General features: G+C 38.8%; 2 protein-coding genes across 4 annotated transcripts; one reads left to right on the top strand and one right to left on the bottom strand.

Moving 5' to 3' along the window:
* Positions 1-2931: 2931 nt before the first annotated feature.
* Positions 2932-11892, bottom strand: armc1 (armadillo repeat containing 1). 3 transcript variants are annotated; one of them, XM_057322315.1, is made up of 7 exons: positions 11827-11892; positions 10638-10846; positions 9564-9655; positions 6589-6778; positions 6393-6507; positions 6213-6289; positions 2932-5348 (listed from the first exon to the last, which is right to left on the bottom strand). In XM_057322315.1, exons 2-7 carry the CDS (start codon positions 10797-10799, stop codon positions 5157-5159), a joined length of 828 nt encoding a protein of 275 aa, XP_057178298.1. In that variant the 5' UTR covers positions 10800-10846; positions 11827-11892; the 3' UTR covers positions 2932-5156. The 3 variants fall into 3 exon arrangements, with proteins under 3 accessions (XP_057178298.1, XP_057178297.1, XP_057178296.1); XM_057322314.1 differs by having other exon boundaries at positions 11591-11872; XM_057322313.1 differs by having other exon boundaries at positions 11634-11872.
* A 735-nt stretch (positions 11893-12627) lies between these two features.
* Positions 12628-16876, top strand: mtfr1 (mitochondrial fission regulator 1). Its single transcript, XM_057322312.1, has 8 exons — positions 12628-12741; positions 13249-13336; positions 13427-13525; positions 14265-14389; positions 14514-14740; positions 14819-15071; positions 15169-15346; positions 15437-16876. The coding sequence occupies exons 2-8, from the start codon at positions 13301-13303 to the stop codon at positions 15482-15484; spliced, it is 966 nt and encodes a 321-aa protein (XP_057178295.1). The 5' UTR covers positions 12628-12741; positions 13249-13300; the 3' UTR covers positions 15485-16876.
* The last annotated feature ends 397 nt before the right edge of the window (positions 16877-17273 follow it).

Genomic DNA, 17273 nt, shown 5'->3' with positions numbered 1-17273 from the left:
AAAATGAACAGTCTGTCCTCATTTACTTACCTTCTTGTCATTTCAAACCTGTATGACTTTCTTTCTTCTGTAGAACTCAAAACAAGATATTTTGAAGAATGATGGTAACCTAACAACTGCGGTACCCTTACACTTCAATTGTATGGACACAAAACCAATGCAAGTGAATGGCTACCCCTGTTGTTGAGTTGCCAACATATTTTAAAATTTCTTCTTTTGTGTTCTGCAGAACAAAGAAACTCATACAGGTTTGAAATGACAAGAGGGTGAGTAAATGATTTCAAAATGTTTCATTTTTGGGTGAACTATCCCTTTAAGACCTGCAATAAACTAATAAATAACAATTCAAGGAACTGAAGAGCAAAATTGACCTCCACCAGAGTATCTTTCTTTCATGTTCATTGAATCAGACCTAAAATGTATTTAATGTCTGAGAGACCTATATGCACACAAACATGCTCCATATCTGAATATAGAAATGACCTTCTGCCAGCCAGGGTGATGACCCCGCATTTACACAACGTTACCGATATTACACAACCCTCCATCAGCCTGTGAGGAAAAGAAAAATGTTTCAATTAAATCTCCAGTATCCGCTTCAGCACTAAACACTGATTACACACACACACACACTTTCACATCCTCAAAAAGTTATTTGACATAAATTACGGGTGTCACATCATTTTCCAGCACATAGAATGTAATTTACGGCCGATCCCATTGACTGGGAGCTGAACCTCAAATAAAATCGTCAAACTGCATGGGCAATAAGATGCACCTTTCTCTCCCATCAGCACACAATCAGCCCTGCGGCCACAGGCAGATTAACAATGCAAATACTGCTCATGATAGTGACGACACATTTATGCACAAACACAGAGCTGTGGCTCATATCTTCAAGCGCCAGGGAGCTTTAGAGACATGGGCTTTATCTGTTTCCCTCTTCATCTAAAATGAACTGCCTAGAGAGAGCAGATGTATCAGTAATACTCAATAAATTAAAACATGAATGTTACAGCATCCCTGCAAATGTCTCAAAGGTGAGTCTGGAGGTCTGTATGACATTTAATATTGCCAATAGTTATGAAAAGCTGAAATGTTATGAAATCTAATAAGAAAAGAGTGAGCTTAAAAGGATCGTTCACCCGAAATAAAAATATTTATTCACCCTCATGTTATTCAAAACCTGCATATGACTCTTTTTTTCTGTGGAACACAGAAGATATTTTGAAAAATGTGGTTTTGTCTCAATGGGGCCAATGTTGTTCTTCAAAATATATTCTTTTGTGTTCTGCAGAAGAAAGGTCAAACAGGTTTATGGAACACATTTATCTAATTGTACTGATATTTTAGATATCGCTGCTGTCCTTCTGAAACCTCATATCTCCATATTTCATGTTGAAATATTATTAGTCACCCTTTATGTTTGTCACTGGGTTTTGCAAATATCTAACCAATAAAAAGTGTTCAAAAGTGACTGTCAACTTTGACAACACAGTATTTAATCATTTAAAAGGGACAGCAAATTTGGACATACGAGGTTTCAGAAAGACAGTGACAATAGAAAATAGTGCCACGAGGCGACTCAGATGTTTTTCATGAACATTAACGTCATAGGCTATTGCATCACTCGAAAATATTCTTAATTTAACTTAAAATAAGGTTACAAAAACATGGCATGACTTTGACGTAAATATAGGTGTCTTAAATCAGTCTTGCAATGTAGGCCTACATGTCATGACCACCACAAAGCTGTCATTATACACTTATCACAAGGCCAAATCTGCACTTTATACTTAAGTGATCATTTAGTTCGAGAGCATTTCATCAGCGTGCGCACTTTACTGACAAATGTATGCAAATCGTAGCCAAACAACGCCCCCTAGTGTCAGGACTGCACCATTGCTATAATAAAGGTGTCAGACATGTCACCGCAAGGCTTGAAAGGTCTCACTGGGTAACAAGCTTAGCAAGTGCCAGAATCTATCTATAGTCACAAGAGTGCAAACACTAACTTCCCAAAAGCTAAACCAGCCGGATGTACCCTGGCTCCACACAACTCGTGTTATGGCCATATGTGCGTCTTCTAAGACTTTGGCCCAATTGAGGAGGCTGACCCAGTTCACTTTCTGACTGCGGTATAAGGGACTTATGGAACAATAAAGGTGCATCTGTTGGATAAGGTACGATTTGTCTTTAGGCAAAATACAGGTCGTAAGCATAACGTGGCTCACAGGTCTGTCACAAATGGGGTCACACACAAAAAGGAACAACAGTGCTAAATGCAAATAATAACTAACCATATAAACATTTACAGTTAGGATGGACTCATGTTGGGTCGTCAATGGAAATCTGGGTACTGAAGCGAAACCACTGCCTCAGGCTTCACTTGACTGGGCACATTAACGCTTACAGTGATCTTACCGCTGTCGCCATTACAGGCTTATAGCTGGCCTTGCTCATCTCTGCTGTCTAAGCAAAACTGGATGAGGTGGGGAGCCCTACGGCTGTTTACACCCATCATCGTGAACGAAGCAGATTTCTTCCCCTAAACCACGGCACTAAAGCTGTCGTGGTGATGCTGGCAGTATCCCCGGCCAGGAGGTTGGACCCTGATGTCACTACCCGGCACTCATTGGTCTGCATCTAGAGGTTGTGTATATATTTACAGTAATGCACAATTACAATGAAAGTCTGAGGGCAATGTGATTGAATGAACTTGAAAAGTAAGAGGGTGGAATTAGTCCAATTACTTTCCTGGAGAAATCAACCTGTCAAAATTTGATTGATAGAACTGATTTTTTTGGGTGGCTCCTATAAGCATCAATCTAAAAATCACCATAAAGCAACTTTCTCTAATATGGAAATAATGGAAGTAAATTTGGTAACACCATAGTTAACCAAACCCAATACACTCAGTAAAAACAAAACACAAAATTCACTTATTTTATCTATTTAATAAGTCTTGTCATTACTGTGAACAGCCAAGATTTGTGTGTCCTAAAACTCTTGGTATATAACAGCTGATATGCACTGTACATGAGAAGCTCCTAAAATCTACAATGAGTTCCGGTTGGGATTTGTGGGGTAACAGTGAACAGTGACACATTTTAAAGGATGATGTACATTACGAGAAAACAATATATACAGAAAAATGCAGATGTTAATACAATTTGGATTTTGTTCATAAATATAATACTGATGCCCCCTCTCTCATCCAAATAAACCAAATAAAAACTTAAAATCCGGTGATTCAATTCTGTACAGTAATGCTGTCTTTATAGCAAACACCTCAGAGTTTATCTCTAAGTGAACATGATGTGAAAAACATATTTATAATGATATACAGTATTTTAAAGCATTGCACAGTAAAGGGATAGTTCACCTAAAAATAAAAAGAATTTCATTATTTACAATTTTTCCAATCAATTTCCAAAATATCTCCATTTGTGTTATATTTTTGAAAGACAGTCAAATGGGTTTGTCATGACAAGAGGGTTAATGACCATTTTTTATTTTGGGGTGAACTGTCTCTTTAAATATACAAATTATTGTAGCAGAATAAGAATACAAGAGGCCAGAGAGTGATGCTTTACATCAACCTGCTGAAGGTTTCCAGTAAGTAAAAACTTAATAGTTCAACCAAAAATGTTTGTCAACATGAATTACCTTATCTATTATTTATAGAAATATATATATATATATATCTTGTGTTCAGCAGAACAAAGAAAAGCATACAGGTGTGGAACAACTTGAGGTTGAGTAAATCATGACAGAATTTTCATTTTTAGGCGAACGATCCTATTAAATGTACCAACCGGACATACACAGGTTTTAGTCTGAAGTGCTTAAAGAACCAAATATTTTGATACTGATGTGTGCAGGCCGTCTTTAAAGAACACACCCTATACTGAACGCAACAATTTTCCACCCGGATATCATGCGGAACACCATCAGTTGTGGGAGAACGTACACACATCCCTGAGCGGACATCCTGAAAGCTATATGTGCGGTCAGTTGCTAAGTTAACTTTAAAAGACACTGTTGGCCAGAGAGAGAGAGAGGAAAAAAGCTACAGAGTGATGGGTGGTCATGCAGAGGTGACAGACACGTCCATTCAAGAATGACTGGATTGTGCATTTGGCTAGCAGGTGAACCCCACACTTAAAACACAGCGTATAAAAGATCCCGAACACTCAGGTTGTTAAGAAAACAAGGAAGGAAAAATATAAACACTCAGAATAGCATTGCTGATCAAGAAAATCAATGTAATGATGAATGGTACAAAAAAGACAACCCGATATCAGGTCAGGGGTCAGGTCTATTTTACAACATATTTGTCTTGTGTACAGAAGGTACTGTGGTGCTTGGCACATGCTGTAACAAAGAGGGTTAGTATTACACGCATAGTAACAGCTATTTGAGGAGACTTCCCTTTTCTGCCGGCATAACCGTTAAAAGAATTAAAGCGCAGCAAACACTGCTGGGTGTTAAACTAAAGAGGACCAATAAACCGTTGCTACACTTTAAACCTAAAACTTAAGCGCAAAGATGTCTTCGGACGTTTAGCAAAAGCAAATAGAGGATTGAAAATGAAATGAATCACAACAAGCTTTGTAATAAAGGCACACACACACACAAAAGGGCGGGGATTGAAAGACGACTGAAAAAAGGTATTGAAAAAACAGCATGCTTTAAAAAATGTGCTTAAGGATAAAGTATCAGTATCAGAAAAATCTTAGGCCAAAAAAACAGAATAACGATTTTTAAAATGTACAAGAAAGCCAAGTTGAAGGGTTAGACCGACACATGTGAAAGCACCCAAAACCGTACAAAACCTCAAGATACGACACACAATCATTAACAGTCCCGCTACGTGACAAAAGGATTCGAGGTTCCTTCGTTCACCGACCAAACGTAAAAAGTGAGTAAGAGAGAGCAAATAGAATGAAACGCTTTCTATGAACTTCTCCCGACAGCTCTCTGGGTCTCACGTGGTGCGTGTGCAGCGCCGGACTGAAACTGTCTGAATCGCGTACCGCTGTTGTGATAATTTTAGGTTGAAACACGGTATAAGTTTACTGCGAAGTGCACATAGCAGTCTTGCGCTTCGAGGGCGGGCTGTAAGGAGGCGTGGCATGCAGGGGTGGTCAAGGTCACCAGTAAAATGAGCGGGACAGGAAGTTAGCGGCCGTGCTCAGCCAGCTCACGCCGTCTTGAGTGGAGCCCAGTCGAGTCACGGCCTTGTGCTGCTCCTGAGAGGGGCTCTCGTCCTCCGGCAGGTAATCTGGCAAACTCATGTTCTGCTCTACAGGCACATCAGAGTCTTCCTGGAATGGTATTACAATCTAGAAAAAAAGAGAGACAACATTTGTTTTGATTCTAGCATCGGAGAAAATACATCACTGTATGATGAGACTGAATATTATTTTTATAACTGGCTCATATATCGAATGTATACATTTTCTTTTTACAAATGTATAATATGTTTTTATACTCCGAATCACATTAAATTAAGATTTTGTTTAAAATGCGATGTGCTATTTGAGTACACTTTTTATTAAATACACACACATCTATACATTACTTTTTTGTTTTTAGGAGTTTTAGGGCTACTGTACATTCATGCATATGAATAAAAGGCTGAGAATACAATCAAAATATTTTTTGCTAAATCAGCTCTACTTCCTATAGTCCTGTTATTCTTTTTCCTGAACAATACTCTCCGCATCTTTTTTTTGGATCAGGGACAAATTATGCAGTAGCTTTAAGACATTTAAGACTAAAATGCAAATCAATTGTGCCACCTGCTGGATGACGGAGGAACTACAGTATGTGCTAAAACAGTGTCCACCAGACTAATGGTCACGGGAGTGCACGGGAGGTCACGACTGCACCGCTGCAGGTAGAGATCGCCCTTCCAATTCAACCAGAGAGGACACATCTTTAATTACATCACAGTGACCATCTGCACTGTATGCATGTTTCCCCAGGGCCTTCTGACACACTGTTCCAGAGCCAGCGGCCTCCTGAGAGTGATCATGTGATGAGGGACGTGAGTAAGTCTTCTGAAGAGGGGCGATAGCTTTACCCTAGACATACAGCACTAACTCCACGTCAAACTGTTTTACTCGAAGATGCTTTGTGAACTCAATGTAACCATAGGCTGAACAGATACCAGCGATGAGGTCGGCTTGTTTCGATTCACTCACCTCAGATCCATCTTCTCTTTTCACCACCTGCTGTGCCTGCATAACTTTGGTTGAAGCTATAGCAGTTCCCAAGGCCTAAAGAACGAATAAACAAATCTACAATTACTAAAGTTCCCATTATCAAGTGTAAACAAAAGAAGAAAATGTCAAATAAAGGCTTTTTAGATTCTGTACTCTCCTCTGCCGTCAGATCAGAGCGGATCCTCACTACACATCTCTTCACTGCCATCTGGAAGGTAAAGCTGATGACACCTTTGATCTTTAGCAAGGCCTCTTCACAGAGACTTCTACGAGTCTGTTGTAAACACAATCGGCATCATTTAGTTTCACTCACAAAGCGTAAATGGGTACGGTTACTGCGTTAACTGATGGTTACCGAATCATCAAGCCCGTCGATTTGAAGCACCACCGTTTTGGCCCGTTTGTTCGTTGCGCCCAGGAAGAACTGAGCTTTTTTTCGGCACGACGCGCCCGCTTCCGCCTCTTCGGCCTCGCCGCTGCCTGTTTTTTGCAGGATCTCATAGATCTCAGAAGCCAGCAGCTTGGTCTCGCCTGGCGACGTGCTCCTAAACAAATACATCACTGTGTAACATAACAGCATGACAGCAAACAACAGCAAAACTGTAAACACAATACATCAGAAAGAAAGTGACATCAGAAAGTGACAAATAAGTGGGCTTTATACTCATTCCAAAACCAGCCATAGCAAAAACACATAAACATAAATAATAACTGTGATCAAAGAGCAACACTTAAAATCCATCAACAGTTATAGAGACTTTCGATTTAGCGCATGTGTTATATGGGCACTAACTAGGGTCAAGTGGCCTGTTCATGTATTAAGTTAAAACATTATTTGAGGTCAGACGTGATATGCCCTGCGGGTGCAAATGGGAGATGTGTGTCGCTCATGCAGAGTTACAGTAACGGACATCTGGTCAGTGACATATCTGAGCTGCCAGGCCTCTACACGTCTCGTCTACACCTGAGGGAATGCTGACAGCATCTACACTGTATCCTCAGTCAGAAGGACGATGTACATTTCAATTTTGCATTCTTTCAATTTGATCCTTTTTAATTACAAATGTATTGAGCATAACAATTGAAAATCTGTGTAAATTGAAATGGGTTTTAGAATCTGGTTTGCGCCCCTTTTGCTTTAACCCCAGCTGGTGCATGTTTGTGCAAAACCTGATGATTCATGTTATCCCAGCATGCTTTGAGAATGTTCCAAATAACACGTGAAAGCCAGGAAATCTGACCATGGTCAATGCCACAGATCTGCTTATCTGTCCATAGACATAGAATAATGGAAAGTGCAAAATCGGAAATATTTCTTCTCCATTTAAAGGTTTAAATTAGATTTGAAATCCCAAATTTTCCATGTGGTCAAAGACTTTCAGACCCCGCTATGACTTCAAAAAAAAATGAAACATTTGAATAATTCATGATTCAATTAATGATTCAATTAAATAAATACAATTAATTAATAGAATTACACAAAGAGACAATTAACAATCCCACAGCTTTGGCGTGCTGGCATGACACCAATAGTAAAGGAGGTCTGCTTCACTTCCTCCAGCCATAATTGTATGCAGTCTGGGGCGATACACGACCTCTACCCAAAGTCGGCGCGCTTGAAATAGTGAGGAGCAGCTTGTGGAACTGCAGGGCACTCCTTGATGGCTTCTGCGCTAACTGAAGTGACTGATGAACCGAAGGGGGTGGGCAGCGAGTCGCCCTGAGAAAAGGATATGCAGCTCGCTGCCAACCATTGGCACTTCTGTCTGTGAAGCTTCGCGTTAAACAGAAGGCTGTCGCCGTCTAAATGCCTGCAGACTTTCGCACTCAGAACAAGCCCGGTCTGCGGCACAAGTACATGTGTGGATCCCGCGTCTCTATACTTAGCCATGGAGGCGTCGGATACGTAATGTTTAATGTAGACATAAAGAAAAATTGAACATTCAAAGCATCAGTTGGCTTCTACAGAAGCGCTGTATGATATAAATAGGTAAATCTGAGAACCCTGAGGCTGAAATGATTTCTAAATGATGTCATAATTATAATTGAAACTTATTTATATTAATAATATAGAACTATTTTTTATTGTTCTTGTAGGTACAGTATGTAGATATTTATGAATGGTAAATTATACAAACAAAAGCATATTGTTTGAAGCGAATTACTGTCTGAATGCTTTCTGTCTTGAGACCTGTTAGGCTTAGCTATTAAGAACACTTTCCTATGTTGCACTGGAAGAACATCTATAGTTTGTTTATTGAATAATAATGATACCAGAAAAGTTACAGAACCTTTAACTAGTGTTAAGAAGGCTTGGTACATGATTTTCAGGGGTAAAAAAGAGAGCAATGGTTGCTTTGTTTACTGCAGTGAATTTTTTTATTAATACTTAATTACTTTATATCGGCCAATATATCGGTTATCGGCTTCAGATGTTAAATAATTATCGGTTATAGTTATCAGCCAAAATTTATATATCGGTGCATCCCTACTAAATATATACATGTATACATATAAACATTTATTCATTTGTTCACATGTATGTATATATTTATGTATATGTAATTTAAATTACATATAAATATATACATGCAAATGAAGAGTTTATTTCCAAAATGAGATAATTCAGTTTTTTAAAAACTTCAAAAATCATGTTTTTTATTATGTTATCATGTTTTTGTTGTATTTTATTGTGTTAGTATTTTATTTTTTTAGTTATTATGGCTTAAATCAAAACAAACCAACTGCAGTTTGATTGATATTAATTGGAATGCACAATTAAAAAACATGATTATTGAAATGTTTTTAAAACGGAGTTCTCTCTTTTTGGAAATAAACTCTTCAAATATTTTTATGTGTTTATAAAAACAAAATTAATATGCACAGTGTACACATGTAAATTATGTAAACATATATAGATTATTCTGGATGAGATTAATCGCAATTAATCATTGAACAGCCCTAATTCATAAATATTAACCCAATATTTATTTAAAACAGAAATACTGTATATATATATAATGACCCATTTGAATGAACTCTGCCAGACATTAACCCACCAAAGCAAGGGTACCAAAATGGCTTTTTATGCACTAAATCAAATGGCCGGACAGTTGGCTTTACGCTGTAACAGCAAACTTGCATCATCACACTCATTTAGTTTCAAAACATCCAAAGCTGCATGTGACAGGACTACCTTTCTCCAGCGCTAAAAATCTGCCCACAACACACATTTGCCTTAACCAAAGCTGCAGGACGATATTTCCTGCGAGAAAGTGCAAAGCCATGCTCGCCTTCATGTTTTGTGGCAGCCTGACGAGAATGACTTACTTCTGCATGACGTTCTGCAAGCTCAGCATCATCCCCAGTTCGCCCTTCATCTTCTCCCTGTTGGCACGGCATTCTGCCAGGTAACGCACCGCCTGGAACGACACAAAGCCATTGAGGGTCACGCGGGGACGTTTAACAGGAGTACCGCCAGGAACCGCTGCGATAACAAATCCGCTAACAGAACACTGTTATGAGTGTGTGTGTGCTAAAGAGTGCTATTGTAGTAACGTCCAGGTGTGATTTTGTTTGAAAGACATGAAGTTGTGAATACGTTATACAGACAGCAGATGTCTCAGTCTGTCACTTTCTTTTCTTAGGAAGAAAGGACAAATGGAGAAGACTGGCCAGCCTGCACAGTGGGGCATTCCTGTGGGAGTGTACTGTAAAGTGTTATGATAGATCTGGACAGCAGGTGGCAGTCATGTGAAGTAACATGTCTATGTAGACAACTGAACAGGGTGTGATCATATGAGCATCACCTGATGGTGGAAATGAACACTTTTATGCAAAAAAAAGCAAATTTTGTATCTGCCAAGGATATTGAAAAAAATATGAAGGAAAATGAATAAAATAAAAACTACAGTAGCCTAAAAAAGTATATTGGACAAATGTTTTATGGCAAAATGTATTTATTTATGATAATTCCCATAATTTCTATTGATTTATTTCACATTCATGTTATTTCATAGTTATATGACTTGTCAATTATTCTAAAACTGTAAGAAAGAACTTTGTACTTTGTACTTGTACTTTACATTTAAAACTGTATCAGCATAGCACTTTTTATGCTTTATACTATGATCACAAAAAATGATCTACAATAACTATAAGCTACTTTTGTATGTGAAAAATGACAATCATCTTGTGCTAACTTTAAAAAGGGCAAAAGCAGCTGTGTAAATGAATGTAAACGAAAGAAAAAAAATACAAGATGAATAATAACACAATGCTCACACTCACAGCATTACCACCCACAGCTTGTAGTAACACGACACAACAAATTTCCTGGATGCCGTTCCAGTAAGACCTGTTGCTCTGAATAAAACTGAATGCAAAGAACTTTAAGGATCTTACCAACAGCGCAGAGTAGACGACTTGCGGATTGGGGTGGTCGAGGAACAGAATGAGGCCCGGCAAGCAGCCTTGATCTTCAACAATGACTCGTCTGTTGAGGGGGTCAGCAGCTAAATCCCTCAGTTGATTCACCACAGCCAAGACATCAGGCTCGCCACTCATGGTGCTTTCACAGCAACGGCCATGCACAACAAAATCACCGATCCAAACTGAGGGGAGATCAGGACTACATCATATTGTGATCGTGCTAAGTAATACTTGTAATAATGGTAATGCCACAGAGTTCATTTGAGAGGAATTACGGTACAATTTTCATATACCATGGTATTCACATATCAAAGAACTTTAAGGAATGCAATGTTATCAGGACAGTGCATGTGAAAAAAGCATGGTGTTACCATAGTATCTCTGTTCCACCAAACATATGACATTTTATGCATAAAAGATTTACAGTTATTTACAAAATGCACAGTATGACGTCATTCAGTTAACACACTTTGCTGTACTTTTCACATCGATTGACTGATGGTATCATATACACGTGGCACAACACTGGCTTTTAAAGCACCCTGTATGACCCATGATGGGTGCTGTCATCACGCCTCAACTCGACACAGAGAATGAGGGCCTTATGGGCCCTGTGCTAACCGGCTAACTACAAAGCCACCTTAAAAGCATCACATGTGTCAATCTAAGCCTTAGTAAATCCCTCAAAACTGCACGCTAAACCAAACGTTTGGGGCTCGTGCCTCATTTATATTGTTAGTCCGTTTCATCAGCAACGTACATTTAAGATCTGAAACGAACAACAACAATGCCAATACGTAGAAGATAAAAGCGATTTCATCCATGACACATACACACACATATATATATGTAGATGTAGCAAATCAAACATATTCAATAAATAACGTGTGTTTGATTGTGATTTGGGTGGTCTGTATCTTGTTAACCTTGTGTATGTGTTGTGGCACTGTTGTCCACGCATAACCTTACAGAAACACGCCCAGGACGACTCCTCGATTCACACGAGCCTCTTTAAATCAAAGGATCCAGCCCGTCGCCAATCGAACCTCCGATGAATACGAGAATAAATGCTGCTCGTATAATGTCAGCAAATATACTTTAGATGTTCATGACAGCTGTTCTGGTCAGGTATAGTTGGCCATTATCTGCGGACCTCTCTTACCATAGTCTTACCTCCCCGTGCATCACTTCCTGGATTTAGACGATCTGATTGGATGATACGGCCTAAACGCTATGCAATCTCAGCCAATGAGAATGGGCTTTACTGAGAGACATTTAAACAACGTAATTTGATATCCAAATTTTGTTATAAATGTATTTGTTTTACGATGTTATGTTTTTTAATGAACTGCAAAAGTCAAATTACTACAAAGGGTAGCAATATATTTGCATTTGTTTATATCGCGCCATACTACAACCAAAGGCCGTAGTACGTACTGCCCGTACTGCTCCGGGGGTACGTGTGTTCACTACTCTCTGGATGGGTTAAATGCAGAGGTCACATTTCGTTGCCTTGTACATGTGCAATGACAATAAATTGAATCTAAATCTAAATCTAAATCTAAATCTACTACAACCAAAGGCCGTAGTACGGCGCATGACAAAACGAATGGAACCGGTAAATGCGTGACAGAATAGACAAACATAAACAAACGGATTATAAATCGATTTAAAATGTACGACGACAGTCAGAAAAACTAGTTTAAACGAAATATCTTGAGAAACGTCAAAATAATTTCCTCACAATAATGACATGCCGCGTGCTTGGGTCATAGCGATTTTATGATTGGCTGTTTTAACTGCCAATCTCTCAATCTAACCGGTGGTTGTGGGTCATAGCGATTTTATGATTGGCTGGTTTAACTGCCAATCTCTCAATCTAACCGGTGGTTGAATTGGGAATTTTACGACCCGCCCTTTATATAAATATTCTCAACGTCAATTGGCCAATGATGCAAAGCTACGCCCTTCTTACGCGACCGTTCCATCCTGGAAAAACACAGGTTACTTACTAGCATAAGCATTGGCATGGCATAGCACAGCCGCTAGAAAGCCTGTTACAGTACAAGCCAACACGGTAAATGTTGCGATTTTTTTTTCTCACCTATTAGAAGAACTTTTATACACGATTGAAATCTATTCATTCTAACAACGAAATAATACAGTGGGGTTTAAGTGTCTTGTATGTAATCTATTAGCAAAGTTTAAATAAACTCGCTAACTTTAGTTGGCCGGTGCAGTAACGTTGTTTGTCAATGACAAACACTCAAAGTTCAGCACTATTTATGTGCTTTAAGAAGAAACGACTAGAAAATAGTCTAGTACTAGAGTGTTTCTGGCAAGTGTCAAGGTGATCAGCATGGAAACCGTGACTGGTTTCCAAGTAACGTTGAGGTCGGCGTGTTCCCGAAGAGCAGAGAGACAAATCACTCTTTAAAGTGGCAGTAATGCTCTGTTTACGACAGGTTTTACGCAGGAATCCACTGTATACGTTTATATACACAAATGTTTAACCACTTAAGAAGAAATACGATACACACGACTAATGACTGTCACTTGTATTAAACTCGTAATGACTCCACAGGGCTGTTATTTGAAGATGGTCTAGCTGCACATGGTACCAATGATGAGACGGGATGAACAGATATCATAGACGCATTGAGATGGACCTGGTAAGAACCGTGTTGAAATGGGCTGAATAAGCAGTTCAGAGGCACTCAACCTGTTATTTAATGGAATGGCCAACTTTGCGTTTCTCTTAGGCTTTAGGGTCATCAAAGCCTTATGGGCCATCCAGGAGTATCGTCAGACGGATCGCCACAAGTCTTCCTCTGGCACCTTGTCCTCGTGTCCACTTTCAGGTTTGAGCGATGATTTTCTTCAGCTTCATGTTTGGATATGATAACATCTGCATATGATTATTTTCAGTTGTGTGCCATCATATCAACAGTAACCGTATGGATATTTGTAATTTTCTACATTGCACTTTCTGCATCTTGTATCTTTAAAATGATCAGTTGTGTCCATCTTTAAGTTTAGGCTTTTATTTCCTTTCATCTTTCGATGCACCCATATTAACATGTTTCTTTTTCCTCTTGTATGTCTGTTTGCTGAATATAGACAGTAGTGGATACGGGTTTCAGCTAACACAATCCACTCTATCCTTTTCCCCAGCAAACATTTAACATGAAGTAAAGTACAGTGACATCAAACCCACCTTAAAACTCTTCTTACGGTCTCTGTGTTTCTTTTCTGTTGCTCCTGCTGTCCTCTGTAGAAGTAATGCAGTCTATCCGCTTTAGGTCAGTTCTGTGGTTTGTTCTTGGAAATCTTGTCTGATGAGACTTTGAAAAGCGTAAAGCATGTCTTTAAGATGCTTGCCACAAAAATGTGTATTACTGAAGTCATCTTTTTCTCTTGCTGATGGTGTGATGCTGTGTTGTTTGCGTAGCACTTGAATCTTAAGGCTATATTTAAACCGGTTTTCCTGGTGTTGTTTATCTTGTTGTGACTAACATTAGAGGCTTGCTTTGCTGTTGTAGTGTTGATGTGGTATGATTTTGTTTATGGTGCAATTATTAACTGTCCTCAAATCTGTAGCTTCATCCGTTTGCTGCTGGAGCGGGTCTTCTGAACAATTCAAACGGACTAAATGGGCCTGTGGCCACGTTTGCTGACGTCGGATGGATCGACAAAGAAGAAAGTGATGTGGTTGGTGGAAATAGGTCAGACTCGGAACATTAATCAAGAAGTCTGTTTTTCAAAATTGTAGTCAACGTGAATTAAGTGTGAATTCAATTTAACGTTAGTATTAAATACATGTGTCATTCTCATTTTTATGTTCAACAGGTTTGAGGAAAATTCTGGGTTGTTTTTACGCACCCAGCAGCGCAGACCCCTGAGACGCCAGCGCTCATTACCCAGCCTGCATCAGGCCGAGCCAGCGCCACAGAGTCAGACGGTTCTCAACGATGAAGCCATTCAGAAGATTAGCGCTCTTGAGTCCGAGCTGGCCAAACTCCGACTACAAATCGCACAGATTGTTCAGGCACAGGAGCAAAGCGCTCCGTCTGCAGGTAAGCTGAGCTTTTAACTCAGAATTTATAGTTTTGACCCACTATTTGAAAGTCTCGATTAATGCATTATGTTTTAAGCTCCAGGTGGTCCTCCCGTAACCCTGACTCCACCCATGGCTCCTATCCCACCACCGCCCCCTCCTCCACCTCCTCCGTGCCCCGCCCCCGGCATGCAGAGAAGCTATTCTGCCATTGACCTCATCAAAGAGCGTCGTGGGAAGAAGGCGGGACTCAACACCATACTGGACCACGAACCCAAAAAGCCAGAACTTCTGAATATGCTGGATGTGCTGAAAGATTTGGGTAAAGTGAAGCTACGCTCGGTTAAGAGGTGAGAATGCAGTCAGTTTTCTACTATTTACAGCATAATTAATTGTGAATGGTCATCACAAAGTGGCATTGACATTTTCCTTTTCTTTCATTCACAGTCGGCCAGATGATGGCGACACTAAACCCAAGCCCGCTGAACCCACAGATGCGGCAGCGCTGATCGCTGAGGCGCTAAAACGCAAATTCGCTCACCGCTACCGTAGCGATAGTGAGTGTGACGGCGGTTTTAACCTGCCGGCATGCGAAAATAGACCTTGTGTAGAAACATCACCACTGGTAAAATCACTTTGCATTTGATTTGTCGAATTATACAGACATCTAGATTGTGTTTTCTATATTTTCAACAGTCATTTTTTCTTTTTACAGTTTGGTCAGCATATGCTGAAATCGACTGGAAGTAAAAAGCTTTACTAGACTGGTTACAGAAGCTACACATCCTGTTAGTGCGTTAACCAAATGACTTGTTAACACTATTCTACATCAGCATTGTTGTGTATCTTTGATTTTGCACTTTGAAGCGATTATCTCTGTCAGTATGTGTTGTACCACAGTCGTCGTATTGCATGTACGTTTAAAGGGATAGTTCACCCAAAAATGAAAATTCTGTCATTTACTCACCCTCATGTAATTTCATACCTGTATAAATGAAAAAAGATATTTGGAAGAATGTTACCATTTTCAGTTCTGGGACATCACTGACTTCCATAGTAGGAAAAATGAAATGGTAGTCAAAGGTGCTCCAGAACTGTATGTTTTTCAAAATTTTGGGAAATATCTCATTTACTGTTCAACAGAACAAAAAAGATACCTTTTTTTACTATGGTAATGGATGATGTCCCAGAACTGAAAATTGCTAACATTCTTTCAAATATCCCTCTCTGTGTTCTTTAGAACGAAGTCATTTATACAGGTATGAAACAACCGGGGGGTGAGTAAATGACAGAAATTTCAGTTTTGGGTGGACTATTCCTTTTACATTAATGCCAGTTTTGTGAAAATGTGATTTTGTTGTGTTTTTATGCATGTAAGATTTTATTTGTTTTTAGTTTAATCTGTTTAGGTCAACAGTGCAAGTCCTCAGATTTGCTGAATTTCTCATTTTATGGGATATTAGACGCCAAAGCAAAGGGTTTTTCTAGCTACCGCTTTGCATAATACCTAAACCAAAAAATTGTCTTAACTTCAAAGGTACAATTACTTTTTGGGAAATCACTACTTTACATCTGTCTGACAGAAATGTGTGTGCCTGAAACAATGAACCATGTCTAATTGTCAGTAGGTGCTGTTTCATAGTATTTTCTGATCTGCTTTATTTTATCTTTTTATTTAAATGGCATTTTTAGATTTAATATATTTTTGAACATTTGTGTTTCTTTAGCTGTTTAACAAATCACTTGAATAATGTAGTTTCTTTTATGTGAAACTGGATTAACATCATCTTGCCATTTCTTTAGTCACATTTTTTTGACAGTGTTAGTACTATGGTTTTTCTTTTGCACATACTAAACTAAATTATTCTGTTGTGCACAAGAGCAACAAACACTAAAGGCACGTGAAACGCCTGTGTATTTGCATAAATATATATAGAGAGAGCGAGTGAGAATTCTGATTTCAAGCATTTGTAGACTGTAATAACATGTAAACTTGATGGTTAAAGCACATAGGAACAATACCTCAGAATTAAAGGGAATCTCTTGACTGAGCGGTTTTGGTACTTCATAAATTAGGATCATTTAAGTTTTTTCACACTATAGAAACAACTGCTTGAATTGATTTTAATTTCTTAAATAAAACTACAGTTAATCAGTCAATGTGTTGATCATATTTTTTCCAGATGGTGCTGTAGTTTTGTCTTTGACTACATCATTACTAGGGCAATCGTCTCATCGCAATTATTTCAGATATCCGCAATGATTGTAAATCCTTAGAAAACAAGGGTGACATTCACCGTCTTTGATCTGCACTTGCCGTTACGTTCGAATGACATTTCATCTTGTGTTTATGAGTTTTATTAAAATGATTCCAGATTTGTTGCATCTACACAGCAAGACGACATCATCCTCGTATCTCAGTTTTGTTCACTCTATAGTGAATGTCACTAGTTATTTACAGGATTTTCACATTTCTTAATGTATCGATGTTTTATTCATTGAATAAACTAATTGTAATTAATGGTTCTAATTGTCAAAGCCTTTAAATGGAT

The sequence above is a fragment of the Triplophysa rosa genome, linkage group LG23 (assembly GCF_024868665.1).
Source record: "Triplophysa rosa linkage group LG23, Trosa_1v2, whole genome shotgun sequence".
Taxonomy (NCBI): Eukaryota; Metazoa; Chordata; class Actinopteri; order Cypriniformes; family Nemacheilidae; genus Triplophysa; species Triplophysa rosa.
This window is presented reverse-complemented; position numbering and strand designations above follow the sequence as displayed.

Excerpts from the sequence above, each read along its gene's own strand:
- armc1 (XM_057322315.1), bottom strand. The coding sequence starts at position 10,799 with ATGAGTGGCGAGCCTGATGTCTTGGCTGTGGTGAATCAACTGAGGGAT. Across the intron at positions 9,656-10,637 it reads TCGTCTACTCTGCGCTGTTG|GCGGTGCGTTACCTGGCAGA; the intron begins GTAAGATCCTTA and ends GTGTCGTTCCAG. Across the intron at positions 6,508-6,588 it reads TCGACGGGCTTGATGATTCG|ACTCGTAGAAGTCTCTGTGA; the intron begins GTAACCATCAGT and ends TGTTTACAACAG.
- mtfr1 (XM_057322312.1), top strand. The coding sequence starts at position 13,301 with ATGAACAGATATCATAGACGCATTGAGATGGACCTG. Across the intron at positions 13,337-13,426 it reads GACGCATTGAGATGGACCTG|GCTTTAGGGTCATCAAAGCC; the intron begins GTAAGAACCGTG and ends CGTTTCTCTTAG. Across the intron at positions 14,390-14,513 it reads GATGTGGTTGGTGGAAATAG|GTTTGAGGAAAATTCTGGGT; the intron begins GTCAGACTCGGA and ends TATGTTCAACAG.